Source organism: Anabrus simplex, chromosome 13 (assembly GCF_040414725.1).
Source record: "Anabrus simplex isolate iqAnaSimp1 chromosome 13, ASM4041472v1, whole genome shotgun sequence".
Lineage (NCBI taxonomy): Eukaryota > Metazoa > Arthropoda > Insecta > Orthoptera > Tettigoniidae > Anabrus > Anabrus simplex.
In genome coordinates this window covers 99,039,394-99,056,865 of record NC_090277.1, presented here as the reverse complement: position 1 = coordinate 99,056,865, position 17,472 = coordinate 99,039,394, and the positions used below count along the sequence as shown (strand labels likewise).

Below are 17,472 nucleotides of genomic sequence, written 5' to 3'. Positions count from 1 at the left end.
GGAGTGGACCAACCAGGTTTTGCGAAGTGCCGTCACAAGACTATCTGTACCTGGATCTCATCATAAATTCTGCATGAAAACATACTTTCCTGACCCAAGTGAAGACTGCTTATGTAAACTATACAACAAAGCGTGTGAGCGATATCACTTTGCAATTTTTACAAAGAGACACAAGACTCTAAAGGAATACAGCAAAGAATAATGTATTTTGTATCTACTTGATCAGTGTACATTTTACTAATTTTATGCACGTTTGTGCGCTCTTTCCTTAATAATAATTATTATTATTATTTCAGTCCTGATAAGCATGGAGATTGAGAAGAGATGAAAAAGAATGTCAAGAGTGGGCCCTAGGGGAGGAGGTGACTTGTAAAAATTATTGAAAATGACTGATGCTGTCAAGCATACTTTGACTGCAGTGTTCCTGGGAAGAGACCAAGAGGAAGACCTCATAATGTTTGGGAGAAGCAGATTTTTCGTGGACCTTTAAATCAGAGATGTATGGCATCGCATATATGAACAACAAGTGTGGATGGACAGGGCAAACTGGAGGAGGTTCGTACACAACCGCGCTCGGCTTGCTGGAGCGAAAAAATGATGATGACTGATGCTAGTGTTGGATCCATAGTTTTAGGGGTCGCTGAGGTGAATTGCAACAATCTGGCTGCCTTTTAGTCCAAGTTCAGCCTTTGTCGGCATGGGGAGATGAGAAGGGGTGAAGAAGAAAATGTCGAAAATGACTGAGATTAGTGTTGAATCCACAGTTTTCAGGGACGCTAGGCTGACTGATGTCAGTCCCAGTGACAAATGGAATTGTGTACACCATATCAGCTATTAAAAAATTAAAACCTAAAAGGTCATGTGGTGTTGATGGAATACCGCCGTACGTACTGAAAGCATGTTCGAATTTGTTGGATTTTCCCTTACGAGCCTTATATAACATTGTGGTAAAAACGCAAACCTTTCCAAAAGTATGGAAGATAGCGAAAGTGTGTCCAGTTTTTAAATGTGGGGACAGTAAAAATATTGAAAACTATCGCCCTGTTTGTATTTTGTGTGCACCGGCTAAAGTATTTGAGCAAATAATGTACACGCGTATATTTAATCATGTGAGGGTCGGTATACATATCAATCAGCATGGTTTTATGCCAGGTAGATCAACTACGACTAATTTATTAAAATTTATACAATATGCTTATACCGTTTTGAATAATCAAGGACAGGTCGACGTAATATACACAGATTTTTCCAAAGCCTTCGACAAATTAGATCACGGCATTTTAATGAAAAAATTGTCATGCTTTGGTCTGACCCCTCCTTGGTTAAAACTGCTTGCATCTTATCTTAGTGCACGGAAACAATATGTTTACTATCATCAACATGAGTCTTTCACATACAATGTTACTTCTGGTGTACCACAAGGGTCTAACCTTGGCCCTTTATTCTTTATTTTATATATTAATGATTTGCCCACTAGAATTAGGTTTTCTCAGTGTTTATTATATGCTGATGATGTCAAACTTTATAAAGAGATAAAAAATGTTGATGATATGTTGAAATTACAATATGATTTGGATTACCTATACGCATGGAGTATTGAAAATTGTTTGCAACTTAATATAAATAAATGCTGTTTCCTTCAGATTTCAAATAAGAAAAATACATTGAATTATAAATATAAAATTAATAATGAAGAACTCAAAGTTGTCCACTCTGTTAATGACTTAGGGGTAATTGTTACAAGAAATTTATCTTTCAAGGAGCATATTAATACAATGGTTAATGATTCCTATAAGAAATTAGGTTTTATAATTAGAAATTCAAGAGATTTTTCTAACACATACGCACTCACCTTATTATTCAATAGTATTGTCCGATCAAAACTTGAGTATTCATGTATAATTTGGTCTCCATGTTATAAATCTTACCAAAATCAAATTGAAAGGGTGCAGAAACGCTTTTTAAGATATATTTATTATAAAAAATATAAGATATTCCCCTTTAGAAATTATGTTTCATATGAATTTTTGTTGAATGAATTTAAATATGTATCGCTAGCCAGTAGGCGTGTAATAGCCCAACAAATTTATCTCTATAAGATGGTTAATACATTAATTGACGATAATAGTTCGCTTCACGAGTTGTGTTTTAATGTTAGAAAAGGAAATTTAAGATTTCGGCAATTGTTTATTACTCCAGTCTCCAAAACTGTATTTTTTAAGAACTCTCCGTTTATCAATATGTGTGAAACATACAATAACTTAGTTAATAAGTATCATATAGATCTTGACTTTGCTTATGAATATGACACATATGTAAATATATTAAAAGAATTTTTCTCGTCGAAGTGATTTGTTTATATGTATAGTATTTACATGATTTTGTTACAATTTTTGTTTAATTTATTAACAGGCTTCTGTATACGATATATTGTTTCATCCATTTCATACAGAGCATTATCATCTCATTTACATAGCGTTTTCACATTTTCTTTTTGGTATTTCTATGTTATTTGTTCAAATAATTTGTAAAAGCCACCTATAATTGGAGCGTGTCTCTGTTGGTGGCACATGTATTAAATAAATAAATAAATAAATAAATAAATAAATATCTATAACGTGATATATATTTTTTAATTATTTATTTGAAAGGATCAACTACTACCTAGACAATGTGTGCTGCCACAAGCGCAAAGTTTAATGCAAAACTGAATAATTTCAAACTAAAACTTAAAATTAAACACATATCAATAAGTCTAAAACTACAAAAGGGTTCATAAAATATACATCAATGTCATAATAAAGAAATCTACGAAAATTCACTTCAAAAATGTACGGTAATAAAAATCCTAAAAGTAAACTTTCAAAAATGTACCCGAGCAGAACCGGGTACTAATGCTAGTTACTAATAAATAATTGTAGAACTTAGGGGCTGCCTGGCCGAGGCGGTAAAGGCGTGCTCAGTTCACCTACAAGGATGTGGGCTCGATTCCCCGTCAGGAAGTCAAATAATTTAAGAAACATGATTTCCACTTCCAGAGGTGCACACGGCCCTGAGGTTCAATCAGCCTACATCAAAAATGAGTACCAGGGATCATAGGCGGCCAGGCGTAGAGCTAACCACTGTACCCCATCAAGTGCCAAGGTTATGGATAGTGGAAGCCTTTACCTTCCACCTCTCCAGGGGCCTCTATCACAATTGTAGAACCTAGCAAAATTCTGAAGATTTCCGGAGTAGAAAAATACGGGACATTCCTCGACAATGTGTTTGATAATTTGTCAAGTACATATTTGCATGCTGGACTCAGTATTCTCCACTCCCCCTCCCAAAACTTGTACAGTACACTAGGTCAGCACTTCTATCATGATTTGCCTTAATCCTATTTAGCATCGACCACATTCTGTGAGGAAAATTCAGAGTGTTGTGTTTAACGCTGCCTTTGTGAAAACTGCAGCAGTGGTAGAGAGCTGTTAATCCATTCTTGCTTGGAGGGCAGATAGATGTAGAAGTTGGTGTCTGTTAGTTTCTTAGCTGCACTAATTGGAGGATGACTAGAATGGAGTCTGTTTACATCCATGCCTGCAATATTCTCATAAATAGTCAGCTTAGGGTCGGCATTTATGTGATATAAGGAGCACATCAGAGAATCAGAAAATGAATTTATTGGCCAACAGCAGATTAAATGTTCTTGCTTTTTAATTCTTAAGAAATTTGTTTATGGGTCCACTTTTCAATACATGAGACTTAACACTCTGTAAGTGATATATTTAGTCGTACCAGGAGGGCAAACTAAAATAGCCTGGAAAATATTTACGATAGGTCTGATGCGGGATTGACTCTCATCAATGAACATCACATAAGACACTGGAAATGGCCTCATCTGAAGAAATGAAAAACTAAGGATCCAAAAGTCCTGACTCCACTTCATTCAGAAACCACCAGCAGAACTGAATACGCGATGATTCGTCTGGATGCTTTAACACATGCACAACAGTAAATTTGTAAAGGTACAGATGAAGGTTCTTTTTGATAATGTTTCAACATGACGATCTCTTAATTAATAATACCAATATACACTAGTTGGTCCGTTATTGGACATTATAAATTTTCCAGCTAACTCATTCCTGGTTGCCAGCGTTTCGACCCAGTGTGCTAATTTGGACTCATCAGTTGGTAAATAGCATCTGATCTCATCTGATGGCCAGGCAGCCATCAGTTTTTGAAAATGAGACAGTCTCTCATAGTGCATTGGCACTGCCGGTGGCTCCAAACAGCCTACGCAGTGGCCTCCACGGTATGGACTAGCTACAATATAATTATTAAATTAATGTTGTAATGGTCCACCTTTCAATACTGAAACCGTTGATTCTTCCCTTTCAATACTGAAAGGTGGACCATTACAACACTAATTTAATAATTATATTGTGATTACAATTCAATACGGATCGGAACCATGAAGTTTATATCCTATGATGGACTAGCCATGCGTTTTGGTAGGTGTGCTATTTACCAACTGATGAGCCCGAATTGGCACACTGGGGCAAAACACTGACAACCAGGAATGAGTTAGCTGGAAAATTTATAATGTCCAATAACGGACCAACTACTGTATATTAGTATTATAAATTTACTCATTCGGGACAAATATTTCAGTTTCCCTATGGGAATCAACATCCATAACATGATCTCTTAATTCCCACTTGCACAAATAAACGATGTTGAGATTTTGTTGGACTTCGTTCCAGGCTTTCCTTCACTCGAGCAATGTTCGAACTCTTTTCAGATAGTTACGGTTTTTATTTGCTACAGAGCCAGTTTCGTGCCATTTTGCCACTTATTGCAGACTTTGCTGGAGGTTTTGCCAAAACACTTCCAGTCTCAAACTTTTGCGCAAACAGTTCCGCACAGGTTTTCCACAAATAGTGTTTTGCATAACAGTCGACAATGAACACGTGCTGTTTTATCATGAGCACCATTTTGTATTGCATTCAACTGGTCATTAAACACGTCTGTTCCACTCGCTCACTCCCGACGTACTCGGGAGATGCGCACGCGCAGACGTGTGACAGCAATTTGGTGCATCAAAATCATGGCTTTCAGCATTTTTTCTCCTGTTCATTAACAAGGGTCTGTTCCGTGTCAGTCTCGTATATATTTTGAGGGCCGGTTTTATTTTGCCCATCCTTTATTTTTAAAAATGGTATGGCTTTCGACCCTATTAGGTCATCTTAAAAATTATAAAATGTGTAGAAAAAAATGTTTGTTTCTTCTAATATTTGTTCTAAGCTCATCGCGGCATGGCATGAAAGAGCCCATTCGATGATACCGAGGGAAAGGGGAACTTCTCTATCAACATAGAATGAACTGCAATACTACTTACGAATGATAATTGACTTAATCCAGCGTTTCAAATTGACATTTATTGTTAGCAGCACTCTGTATAGTTTTAAGTTCAACCACTACTGTCAACAAGAGAAGTTTCCCTAAACTAACATGATAAACTTTGAAAAAACAGAGCGAGTTGGCCGTGCGGTTAAGAGCGCACAGCTATGAGCTTGCATTCGGCAGATAGTGGCTTCGAACCCCAGTGCCAGCAGCTCTGAAGATGGTTTTCCCTGGTTTTCCATTTTCACACCAGGCAAGTGTTTGGGCTGTACCTTAATTAAGGCCACAGCCACTTCCAACTCCTAGCCCTTTCCTATCCCAATCATCAGCGTAAGACCTGTCTGTGTTGGTGTAACGTAAAGCCAATTGTGTAAACTTTTAAATTAACATAAGTTCTGTCTCTAACAACCACATCGTCAGTTTTAATCAAACTAAAGCAAGATGATTCATCTATGACAGATGCTGCATAATGTGTTGTGGTTTTTTTTATTGTTTTTAATCTTCATGTATACATGCTTTTCATCATTTTACCTTTTCACTTATTCAACACATTTTGTAGTTTTTAGATGTTGTTTCACAATCTAGAAAGCAAAGAATAACGGCCATGAGGATTCATCATGCTGACCACATGACACCTTGTAATCTGTAGGCCTTTGGGCTGAGCAGCGGCCACTTGGTAGGCCCTGGCCGTTCGCTGCTGTTGCAGCATGGGAGAGAGAGGAGAGATGTCGTTTCAGTGTTTGTGATTGACTGAAAATAACCTAATAACCCCCTGTGAGTGGAGGGTGCAGGAAAAGAATACACCCATGGTATCCCCTGCCTGTTGTAAGAGGCAACTATAAGGGGCAACAAAGGGATGATTGAATTAGAACCTTGAAATTACTTGTGATTAGTACCGTCATGCAGGGAACACCATGGGTCTCCTTTTAGTACCACTATGTTAGGTACACAATAGGTTTGTGATTAGTAATAACAGAGAGTAGTTCACTGTGGGTTTACAGTACCCGTGATTAGTACCATTATATGCGGAACACCACGGCCTTACGTTGCCTGTGATTAGTACTATTATGTGAGAAACACAACGGATCTGGGCATTGCCCGTGATTAGTACCCCTATATGAGGAACACCACGAGTTTGCATTGCCTATGAGTGACGCCATTATGTAAGAAACACCCTAGGTCTCCATTACCTGTACGACGTACAGTATTTGTGAGTGGTACCATAATGTGTGGAACACCGTGAGTTTGCGTTACATTTAATTAGTAGTGCAACATGAGAAATACCATGGTTCTACTTTACTAGTGATAAGTACCGTTATGAGGGGCCTTTGACCTGGATTTTGGACCTCTTTAGACAACAAGCATCATCCATTCAGGATTGTGCTTTGGAAGCAGCCCACTGGTCAGTAACACTAGTGTTTTAAGATAATTTCTGAGAATGTGTGGCATTGCGGGTCAGATCCACTGTTGTTTTAAGTTCATAATCATTGTTCATCATTGTCTTTTTGAATTCCAGTCAGTGGATCGATTTTGGAGTTTTTTTAACTTTCAGTACTGTGAGTTGGATCTGCTGATTATTTTAAACTCATATTCATCCATTCACTCTTCATCATCAAGTTTTGAATTCTGGTCATTGGATGAATTTTGGACTTTTAAATTGTCATTACATTTTGTACCATTTGGGGTCTATGACCTAGATGTTAAGCTCCTTTAAACAACAAGCATCATCATCATCATCATCATCATCATCATCATCGTCGTCGTCATCGTCGTCGATGACCTAATATGGCCGAAACATATATACCATAATTTATTTTTTTTTTTTTTTTTACATTTAGTTTGAGAGTTTGTCTTTTATGTATGAAAAGATGGACCCATAAAAAAAAATTCTTTAAGAATTAAAATCCAAGAACAAGTAAATCTATGAAACAGTCATGAAGTTTGTTTAGAGATTAAATGGCTTACCAGTGGTGAAGTTCCGAGGAAATATGACGCACTGATATCCAGTGTAGTTGGTCCATTATTGGACACTGATATCCTCCAGCTTGCTGTATGAGTCAAAGGTTTTGTTTTTGTTTATTATGTAGTTCCCAAATATAGTACAGATTTGCACAGAAATTAAACTTATTTTCCTTGAATTCAGCTTCAATTTGTTTATCTATTTCTCTGCGCAGGTAATTTGTGTAAAATATTTTAAATTCATGATTTGATAGACAAATTACCTGCTTATTTTGGTATAAAATAAACATATTTTTGTTCTGGTCTCCTGTTGTAATAATTATTTTCTTTCCATTGTTGGTTCCTTTACAAGTAGATGTCTTGTTTTCTAGGATGAAAAAATGGAGATGGAGACCGATGGTATGAACTTCATTGCACTTCACATAGAAAAGTAAGTATTGAGCATTATTTAGATCTTTGATGGGTCAGTCAGATGACAAGGAGGTATTTAACAGAGCAGGAGATCTGCAGTTGATTAACCTGTTAGTGGCTTGCCTATTTACACAAGATATGCTAAGAATGCCACCCACTTTGTGACCAAATTGCAAAGCTGAATTTAAAAAAAAAGAGCACAATTGCGTTTCTGGCAAATTTACTTCCTTTGCACTCTTAGGCCCATTCTACATGAGCTGTTCAAATGTCTCTGTGTGGCCGCCTGCAGCCGCCTGTAAAACTTGCAAACTATACGTGACCGTCTACTTTGGGCGCACGGCGAGTACTTAGGCGGGGAGTGGGAGCTTTTCTGTCTCCGATATTTGCTGGAAAATATGGTGCAGGTTGTCCAGGATTTACAGTTCAGCCATTTCAACATTTCTGCTGATATTGAGTCTTCTTCACTGGCCTTGTTGTTCTTGAGACTTTATTTTCTTTTTTGCAATTGGCTTTACTGACACACATAGGTCTTATGGCGACGATGGGACAGGAAAGGCCTAGGCGTGGGAAGAAAGTGGCCATAGCCTTAATTAAGGCCAGCATTTGCCTGATGTGAAAATGGGAAACCATGGAAAACCATCTTCACGGCTGCCAACAGTGGGGTTCAAACCCACTATCTCCTGGATGCAAGCTGACAGCCGCACGCCCCTAACTGCACGGCCAACTCGCCCAGTCTTGAGACGTTTTAGTTCCGGTTTGTTTGTTGGAGGTGGGTAGTTGAGGAGTTTCTCAAAGTATTTGGCTAATATATTGCAATTTTCTTGATTGTTCAGGCCAATTTTGCCTTGTTCGTTTTTGAAGCTTATACTTGGAAGTCGGTATCCTTTGAGCTCTTCGTTAAAGGTTTGGAAGATACCTCTGGTGTTATTCTTAGTGAAGTTGTCCTGGAGGTTTTGTAACTTTGCATTCTCAAATGATCGTTTGATCCTGCAGAATATCCCTGATGTTTCTTTCCTTTGTTTTCTGAATTGTTTCTAGTGCTCCGTATTTCTTGAACATTATTATTATTGTTATGGAAATTTTTGGGTTTACAGAGGTGTAAGAAGGTGATGAGGCGAATGGGTGGACAGAGAAAAGATAAGAGTATAAGTTAAAGCACTAAATTCTGACATTTTTTCTTTCCTTTTCTTCTTTGAGTTTAAAATTTGATAGATAATCTGAATGAACAACAGCAAATAACAGTTAAATGGAATAACGATGAGCTCGTCAGCTCTGATAACAGCAATGACTTTAATTCAAAAATCAGGTACAATGGAGAAGGTTTTCGATACAATAGTTTACAAATGAATGAGCATGGTATTTATTTGTTTGTTTGTTTGTTTGTTTGTTTGTTTGTTTGTTTGTTTGTTTGTTTGTTTCAGTAACAATCTGTATCTATGAAGTTAAAGTTTAACAAGAGCAAAGTTAAAAATCAACAACAAAAAAAGAACAAAATTAACATTATATCTGATGCCATTTACAATTTAGAAGAAATGAGAAATTCACTAAGATATCACACAGTAATACAAAACAAAACACAATACAAAAAACAAAGAAACTTAAAACATGAATGAGTACACTGGGAAATATGGTACCAGAAAGAAGGAATTATTAAAAAATTACAAATTGTAAAGGCAGGCTTCTAGTTTCTTATTGAATTCATTATCCGATTCGGTGAGTACATCGGCTTCTTTTGTTACAGTGTTATAAAGCGTTGTCATTTTTACAAAAGGTGAATTTGACTGATGCAATGTTTTTTTACCTTTGAACATAAAATAATTGGTGCTGACGTAATCTTGTCTGCGGAACATGGAATGAAATGCGTTTTAACAGATTCAAAGAATCAAATCATCCTATTACAATTTTTCTTAGTATTTGTACAGAAATTAGGAACCGTCTGGTTTTCAGTGAAGGAAATTGAAATAAATTCCTTAAAAACTGGGTTGATGTGTCGAAAGGGCAAAAAGTATTAAAAGTTTTGAAATAAAGATAACGTAGGAACTTGTTTTGTACAATTTCAATAGCATTCACTTGTTGCTTTGTATACGGGCTCCAAATTATTACAGAATATTCCAGTATGCTCCATGCTAAGGTAGTGTATAATTTATTCAGTACAGATGGCTGGATAAATGGTCTCGAAGTTCTTATCAAAAATCCTAGCATTCGGTTAGCATTCTTTGTTATTGTATTGATATGATTGTTGAACATTAGCTTACCGTCAAGAATTATACCAAGGTCCTTAAACGTTAAAACACTATCCAATTTCCCCCCCTATATGTTAGGCTGAGACATCAAATTCCTTCTTCCTGGTAAACGTCATGTATTTACATTTACTAATATTCAAAGACAAATTATTAATATCACATCAAGAAATGACATTACTAATGTCCTTTTGCAACTCGTCCTGGTCTTGGTGGTCGCTAATGTATTTGTAAAGTTTCAAATCATCTGCAAAAAGTAAACAGTTAGAGTGGCAAATATTGTCTGGTAAATCATTAATTAGAATTAAAAACATGAGAGGTCCAAGATTTGAACCTTATGGCTGATGATAGCCTTATATCAATAGGCCAAAACTAGTACCAAGATTAAAATAAATTGAAGTACTAATTTTATATTGTATTGATTAGATGGCTTACCTCATTTGTCTAAAATTATTATATTGTCATGAATACGGAATATGAAAATTATAAACTTGGTAGTTATAAATTTGTCAAAACTGGGGGGAAAATAAAAGGCTTCCATTTTTTATTTATTTTATTTATTTTACACCCATATTGGAGCACTGAAATCAATCTATATACAGTCAAGTCTTATGAATATTGGTTACAAATTTGGATGATATTTCTTCTTTTGTTCCCAGAAATGATTCATTCTCTCTGACCTGGCTCATGTCGTTATTTCTCAGGATCCTCATCTCTTCTCTGTTTTCAATTTGTTGAATTGTCAAGCCTAATTCATTTAAATCTTCTTGGACTTCTTTGAACCAGTGATTTTTAGTTTTACTATTCCAAAAGTAGTTGAATAAATGTTTGAGTATCCTAGTCTCTGGTAGTCGTGATATGTGACAGAAAAAAGCAACTCTTCTTTTCCGCATTGTATCTATTATAGACTCAGTCTCCTGGTATACAACTTCATTAGACAGTAGTCGCCACTGTCCATCTACTTGGTGTTTTTTGTTTAGAATTATTCTAATGATTCGTCTTATCTATTTTCTGTAATTTATCTGTAGTTGATTTCGTATTCAAATTGAATAAGGTTTCACTAGCATAGGTTGCTTCAGGCTTAATAACGTAGTTGTAGTGTTTAAATTTTGCATTTATCGAGAGAGATTTCTTCTTGTAGGTTGGCCAAGTAATGTGCTGAGCTTGTTTTAATTATAAGAAAAGAAACCATCATTATACAAACATGGAACCTGTTCCAGAGCCCGAAGTATCCTTTCTCAAGTTATTGGAACTAGTTTTACCCAGCACATCCATACATTTTACAGCTAGTAAAACTGTACAATCCAGTCTAAACAATTTATCACTTAGCATTGTACAGCCCAAAATCCTGTCTCTTGATCCATATTTGATAATATAATTTCTTCATACCAGCAAGCCCAGTGCAGTTGTGTATAAGTCTCGTCCAGTTTTTGTCCATCCACAGATGTTTTTTCTTATATACAATGCCAGTTTACATCTCTGATTTCAAGGTCCTTGAAAATTTGTCCCTCCCAAACTTCACGAGGTCTTCCTATTGGTCTCTTCCTGGAAACACTGGGGTCAGAGTATGCTCGAGGAGTCCTGTGGTGGGTCCATCCTTTTCATGGTACCATACCATTGCAATATCTTTCATTCTGGGTTTTCCAACAAGCTTCTTTCCAATCCAAGCTGCTGTCAGATAACCACATTCCTTCATCATCATCATTGTACAGTTCCAGTTTCCTGGGTACTGTTAATGAGCCTCTTCCACTTCTTCCTGTCTATATACAACTTGTCATGGAGAACATTATCCACTGTCCATCCTCTGGTAACCAGATCAACCTTGATCATGTCCATCCATCACGTTTTAGGTCTTCCTGCAGGCCTTTTCCCCTCCACCCATATTTCCAAATTTATTCTGGCTGTTCTTATAGGTTCCATCCTCATCAAATGCCCGTACCACCGTAGTCTGGATGAACCGATTCAGTCTAATAGGGATGTTTTATTCTGGCTTCTTTCGTCATCACCTCATTTCTTAACTTGTCCATCTTGGTCTTCTGGATGGTGGATCTAAGAAATTTCATCTCCAATGCTTGCGGTCTTGATGAATCTCTTTCTGTGAGGGTGCACGCTTCAATACCATAGGTCAATCCTGGTATGAAATAGCTGTTAAATATCATCAGCACTGAGCTCGATAGCTGCAGTCGCTTAAGTGCGGCCAGTATCCAGTAAAAAAATCAGATAAAAATTAGATGTATGGCTTTTCAGGCGTTTGCTCTATTAATCAGCGTTTCGTCTTAGGTCTGCCACTAGACTCTTCAGAGTGGGATGTGTCAGAACCTACCCACTGACGCTGGGGTGTATGTAGGTGAACTTATCAGAAGCCTATTTAAGAGGCACAGTCTGATAACTGCATACAGGAGATAAAACTCCACAATGGAATTAATGCCCGCGTAGCTGGTTAATAGAGCAAACGCCTGAAAAGCCATACATCTAATTTTTTATCTGATTTTTGATATGCTCTATTGGTGGAAAAATATCTAATTCCCTCCGTGGGAACTTGGAATTTCCATTCGGAATTGCTAGGTGGGCATTAATTCCATTGTGGAGTTTTATCTCCCGTATGCAGTTATCAGACTGTGCCTCTTAAATAGGCTTCTGATAAGTTCACCTGGATACACCCCAGCGTCAGTGGGTAGGGTCTGACACATCCCACTCTGAAGAGTAGTGTCAGACCTAAGACGAAACGCTGGTTAATAGAGCAAACTCCTGAAAAGCCATACATCTAATTTTTGATCTGATTTTTGATATGCTCTATTGGTGGAAAAATATCTAATTCCCTCCATGGGAACTTAGAATTCCCATTCAGTATCCAGTATTTGGGAGATAGTAGGTTCGAACCCCACTGTCGGCAGCCCTGAAAATGGTTTTCTGTGGTTTCCCATTTTCACACCAGGCAAATGCTGGGGCTGTACCTTAATTAAGGCCACGGCTGCTTCCTTCCCACTCCCAGCCCTTCCCTGTCCCATCATCGCTATAAGACCTATCTGTGTCGGTGCGACCTTAAAGCAACGAGAAAAAAAAATTATCATCAGTTTGGCCAGTTTTGGAATCATGTCATCCCATAAAATTGTTCGTACTTGTTCGTAGAATTCTGATCCCTTTTGCACTCAGTTTAAAATTTCCTTTCTGACCAAATTATCACTGGAGATTACACTTCCAAGGTAAGGACAACTATCCACATACTCTAAGTGGTGGTCTCATAGTTTTACACTTGCTGGACGCCCTTCTCTGTTGACTGCCATCACCACTGTCTTGGTTTCACTGATGTTGAGGTTATATTCCTGGAAATGGGATTTCCATACGTTGAGTCTGGTCTGTACTTCCTTTTCTGTTTCACCCCAGATCGTGAAATCATCAGCAAAGGCCACTGCATTCAGTTCACCTAACTTTTCCTTGACGTTCTTCATGATATTATATTCCTTATTTTTAAATTTTATTTTTATTTTTTGTAGATAAGAACGGAGGAACTTCGTATCTGTTGTTAACATTGATGCTTTTACGGCCCGTACTTGTAGGCTTTTGGGTTTATGCTGTGTCAAGAAAACTAGGTGGTTTCGCATAGAACTTTGCTCCGCGTCTTCAGGAGAAAATCTCGACTGTTCACAAGTAAGACTTCTACAATAATGAGGGTTTGAATTTAAGAATATTTTACTGTTGGAGAAATGTAGTGGTTCGCTCGTTCGTCACCAGGTGGCTCGCTGTATGCTGGCACAGCGCTCCTAAGCGGAAGCTGACAACAACATTAAGCTCCAAATGAGATGTTCCATCACACCGTGCGTGCTTGAGAAGTATCAGAGAGGACATCAGACGATTCAGGGACGAATGTGGCAGAAGAAAATAGAAACTAATTTAAAATAAAAGGTTAAGTGAGGCCAGTATCCAGTATTCGGGAGATAGTAGGTTCGAACCCCACTGTTGGCAGCCCTGAAAATGGTTTTCCGTGGTTTCCCATTTTCACACCAGGCAAATGCTGGGGCTATACCTTAATTCAGGCCACGGCCGCTTCCTTCCCACTCCTAGCCATTTCCTGTCCCATCATCGCCATAAGACCTATCTGTGTCGGTGCGACGTAAAAACAACTAGCAAAAAAAAAAAAAAAAAAGGAACAAAGACACTAGGATAGAATAGAACAGAACTGAAGAATGGAAAGAAAGTATGTGGGGAAAACCAGCAGATGATGATGATGATGATGATGATGATGATGTGAGACGGTGTGAGAGGAGGCGGGGGGCATACGCGGTGTACTTGCGTATGAATGTATGACATTAACACATAATACATAGCTTAGAATGAACCAGCCGGTGATGACGAACGTACAAATTCTTAAATTCAGGCCCTCGTTATTGTAGAAGACATCCTCGTGAACAGTCGAAGATTTTCTTCTGAAGATGTGGAGCAAAGTTCTGTGTGGAAACTTTACCTTGTTTTCATTTCTTTCGCCTGAAGACAACCTTTTGTTGATCGAGTAAGTGTTGATGCTTCCAGACCGTACGTCAGTATAGGGGCAAGATACATATTATACAAGCTGATCTTGGTAACTGATGGAAATGTTTCTTCCCAAACTATTTGACGTACAGCATTATAGAATTTGGAAGCTTTCTCTATTCTGTTGCTAATCTCTTCATGGTATTTATTTTCTGAAGACAAAACACTGCCTAAGTACTGAAAATTGTCTCCAATATCCATCTCCTCGTCTCCAATTCTTAGATGAACGGTTGGAGAGTTTGTACTCATCACCAAGCTTTTGCTGATTTTAGACCAAAGGTTCTAAAAGCTTCATGCCAAAGATCTAGTCTAGCTTGTACCCTCGCTTCCGACTCGCCCGATACCATTACGTCACCAGCAAAAACCAGGGCATTAGTTGTTGGATCCTTTCTTTTTTTACTGCTTTAAGCCTAGTGTAGACACTCAACTCACTCCATTCATTGCACACGGAGGCTCGGCCGCAGGTAATGCCCTTTTATTTCTGTTCTATGCTTAATTCACAGTATTGTTGATGTGAACATCTTTACGAGCTGTGAACTGTTACCAACTCTTAAGGAAATGTCCAACAAAAAGCACGGGAGCTATTCCAACCCGGCATTCAGAAGAAGATAACCACTAAATTAATTTTTTTTCTTGTCGTGCGGACAGTATGCGCCATGGGGATAGTTAAAAGCCTCTCAAAGATAGTGTGGCCCCAGAGGGGACACGGTTCTCATGATTTTGCAAAGATAGGTTACAGCTACGAACAGAGCCTTTTCTTGTGTTTTTACTTTGTGCAGGTTGGTAACAGAAACAGTGAGTTAGAAATTCTGGGAATGACACCATGTCGGCCAATGGCGTGCTCGTAGCTGGTCAGCTAATGGACAATGGCACGTGAGATCTTTCATTAGGTTATAAAAGTAAATGTACGTTTTTGGGTAGGTTGTTGGATCCCTGGCATTCATAATGAACACATTCTCTTCTAAAAGGAATTTAAGGTAAAATTCTTGTATATTTCTTCTCAAAGTTAGGTGTTATATGCTGGAATGCCTACAATAGGTGTGTACCTTAAAAATTCATCCATTATGATTTCGAAGAGGAGTGGTGAAAGGCAACTTCCTTGCTGGACTCCACTCTTCGTTTTGAAACAACCTGACCGTCCATCCTGGACCTGTACACAACTCTTAGTTTCATCATATAATTGTTGTACTTGTGCTATGATGTCATCGGGCACTTTCTTATGTTTCAGACAGTCCCATATATGCCTGCGTTGTACATGTTCGTACGCTTTCTTGATGTCCAGAAAAACACTTGTAAATGTTTTACCTTTCTCCCAGTACTTCTCATAGAACATTCTGGTGGCAAAAATGAGGTCTATAGTTGATTGATAAGGTCTAAATCCGTGTTGTTCTTGTGAAGTGTAGGTTCAACATATTTTCTGATCCTGCTCTCAAGGGATAGATTCATAGATTTTGAGGCCTTTTGCATCTCTGTAGTTCGTGCATTTCTTTGTATCACTTTCTTTCAACAATGGGATGATGACTTCCTGTTATTGGGTATCGCATTCTCTTCCTAAATTCTGTTCGGTACTCTGTACATCCACTGTTGTCCAACCTTTCCTGGTGCTTTGATCATCTTGACACTGAATTTATCTGATCCAGTTGACTTGTTTTTTTTCAGTTTAGACTGCTGTCTCCTCTTCCAACCACGTCAAATTATTGTTATTTGTGCTGCCAAAATCATAAGTGAGTGACATTTCCATCAGAGTTCAGTAAAGTTTAAAAGTAATACCGGTACTGTGTTTTATTTCTCTGGTAATATTTCAGGGGAGTGCTTTGTATGCTGATGGGCTGTTTGATTGTTTTCTTTTCAGTGACCATATGTCAACATCTCCCTTGAATATGGACGGAGATCCTGCGGATGCTCAGCAAGCGGAAGGCGATGATCCACTTGATTCGCATGTTGGGCGTAAATGCAGGCATTCCTGTCGACTTTGTGACGAGGTGTTCACTGGAGAAGTGGAACTTAAGGAACACCTTGTTATCGTACATAATGGAATAATTGATAAGAAGACCAAAGGTGTATATCCATGTCCACATTGTGACAAATCGTACTGCTATCCCTCCAGACTTAAAGAACACCTCTGGCATCATACAAATGACAAGAACTATTGCTGTGACATTTGTCAGAAACGTTACTGCCACATGAAGGATTTGAACAAGCATAGATCCAGTCACGTTGGGGCACCTCTGGTAAAGCCTGGGCGGAGACTCAGAGGTCAATATTGGTGTTTTGAGTGTAATATGTGTTTTGAATGGCCCACACAACTGAAATCTCATATGCGGACTCATATAAAGAAGAAGACATTCAAGACTTTCAGGTATTGTAAGCAAACATTTGAGGTTTGTCATAGTTAAGTCAGCAATCTCCATAAAAGTAAGTTCTGAGAAAAAGCAAAAATACCATTTCAGTACCAGTATGTTAGAAGCATTATATGAAATAAACAAGAGAGCTTACAGTATTCTGATCTTGAAAGGAAGCTGTCACTCCTATGAAGTCATCATTACACTCATATTTACTTTGCTTCCTTTGCAACAAACAGTTGGAAATTGTTGACTTTGCCATGGTCGCTTTTGGAGATTGCTAATTTGGTTTCAAATAGTATGTGAACATTTCTTACTTTACAGATTTATCATCTATATATAAAGCATAATATGTCTGTCTGTCCGTCCATTCGTCACTTATTTATACAAATCCATACCGTTCCACCAATCTGAACCAAATTGTGTGTACTTAACTTTTAGGACCCTATCTACAAGAAATGTTAACAGCCCCATCCATTTCCTAGATTTAGGTCCTTTGGCACATTAACATATATGCTAATGTAGGCAAAATATCAGATTTGTGCAACTCAAGGATTATACAGTAGCGAGATTATGGATATTTGTTCCAGCACAGCTGTCAACCAACA

The 17,472-nt window shown here is 37.9% G+C and overlaps 1 protein-coding gene across 1 annotated transcript in view; it reads left to right on the top strand.

Moving 5' to 3' along the window:
• LOC137502951 (zinc finger protein 208-like) overlaps positions 1-17,472 on the top strand; it is a 48,890-nt gene that overhangs the window by 7,034 nt on the left and 24,384 nt on the right. Inside the window, exons 2-3 of the mRNA XM_068230198.1 lie at positions 7,716-7,774; positions 16,375-16,881. Coding sequence (XP_068086299.1) covers positions 7,716-7,774; positions 16,375-16,881 — 566 coding nt within the window. The remainder of the gene's footprint in view (positions 1-7,715; positions 7,775-16,374; positions 16,882-17,472) is intronic.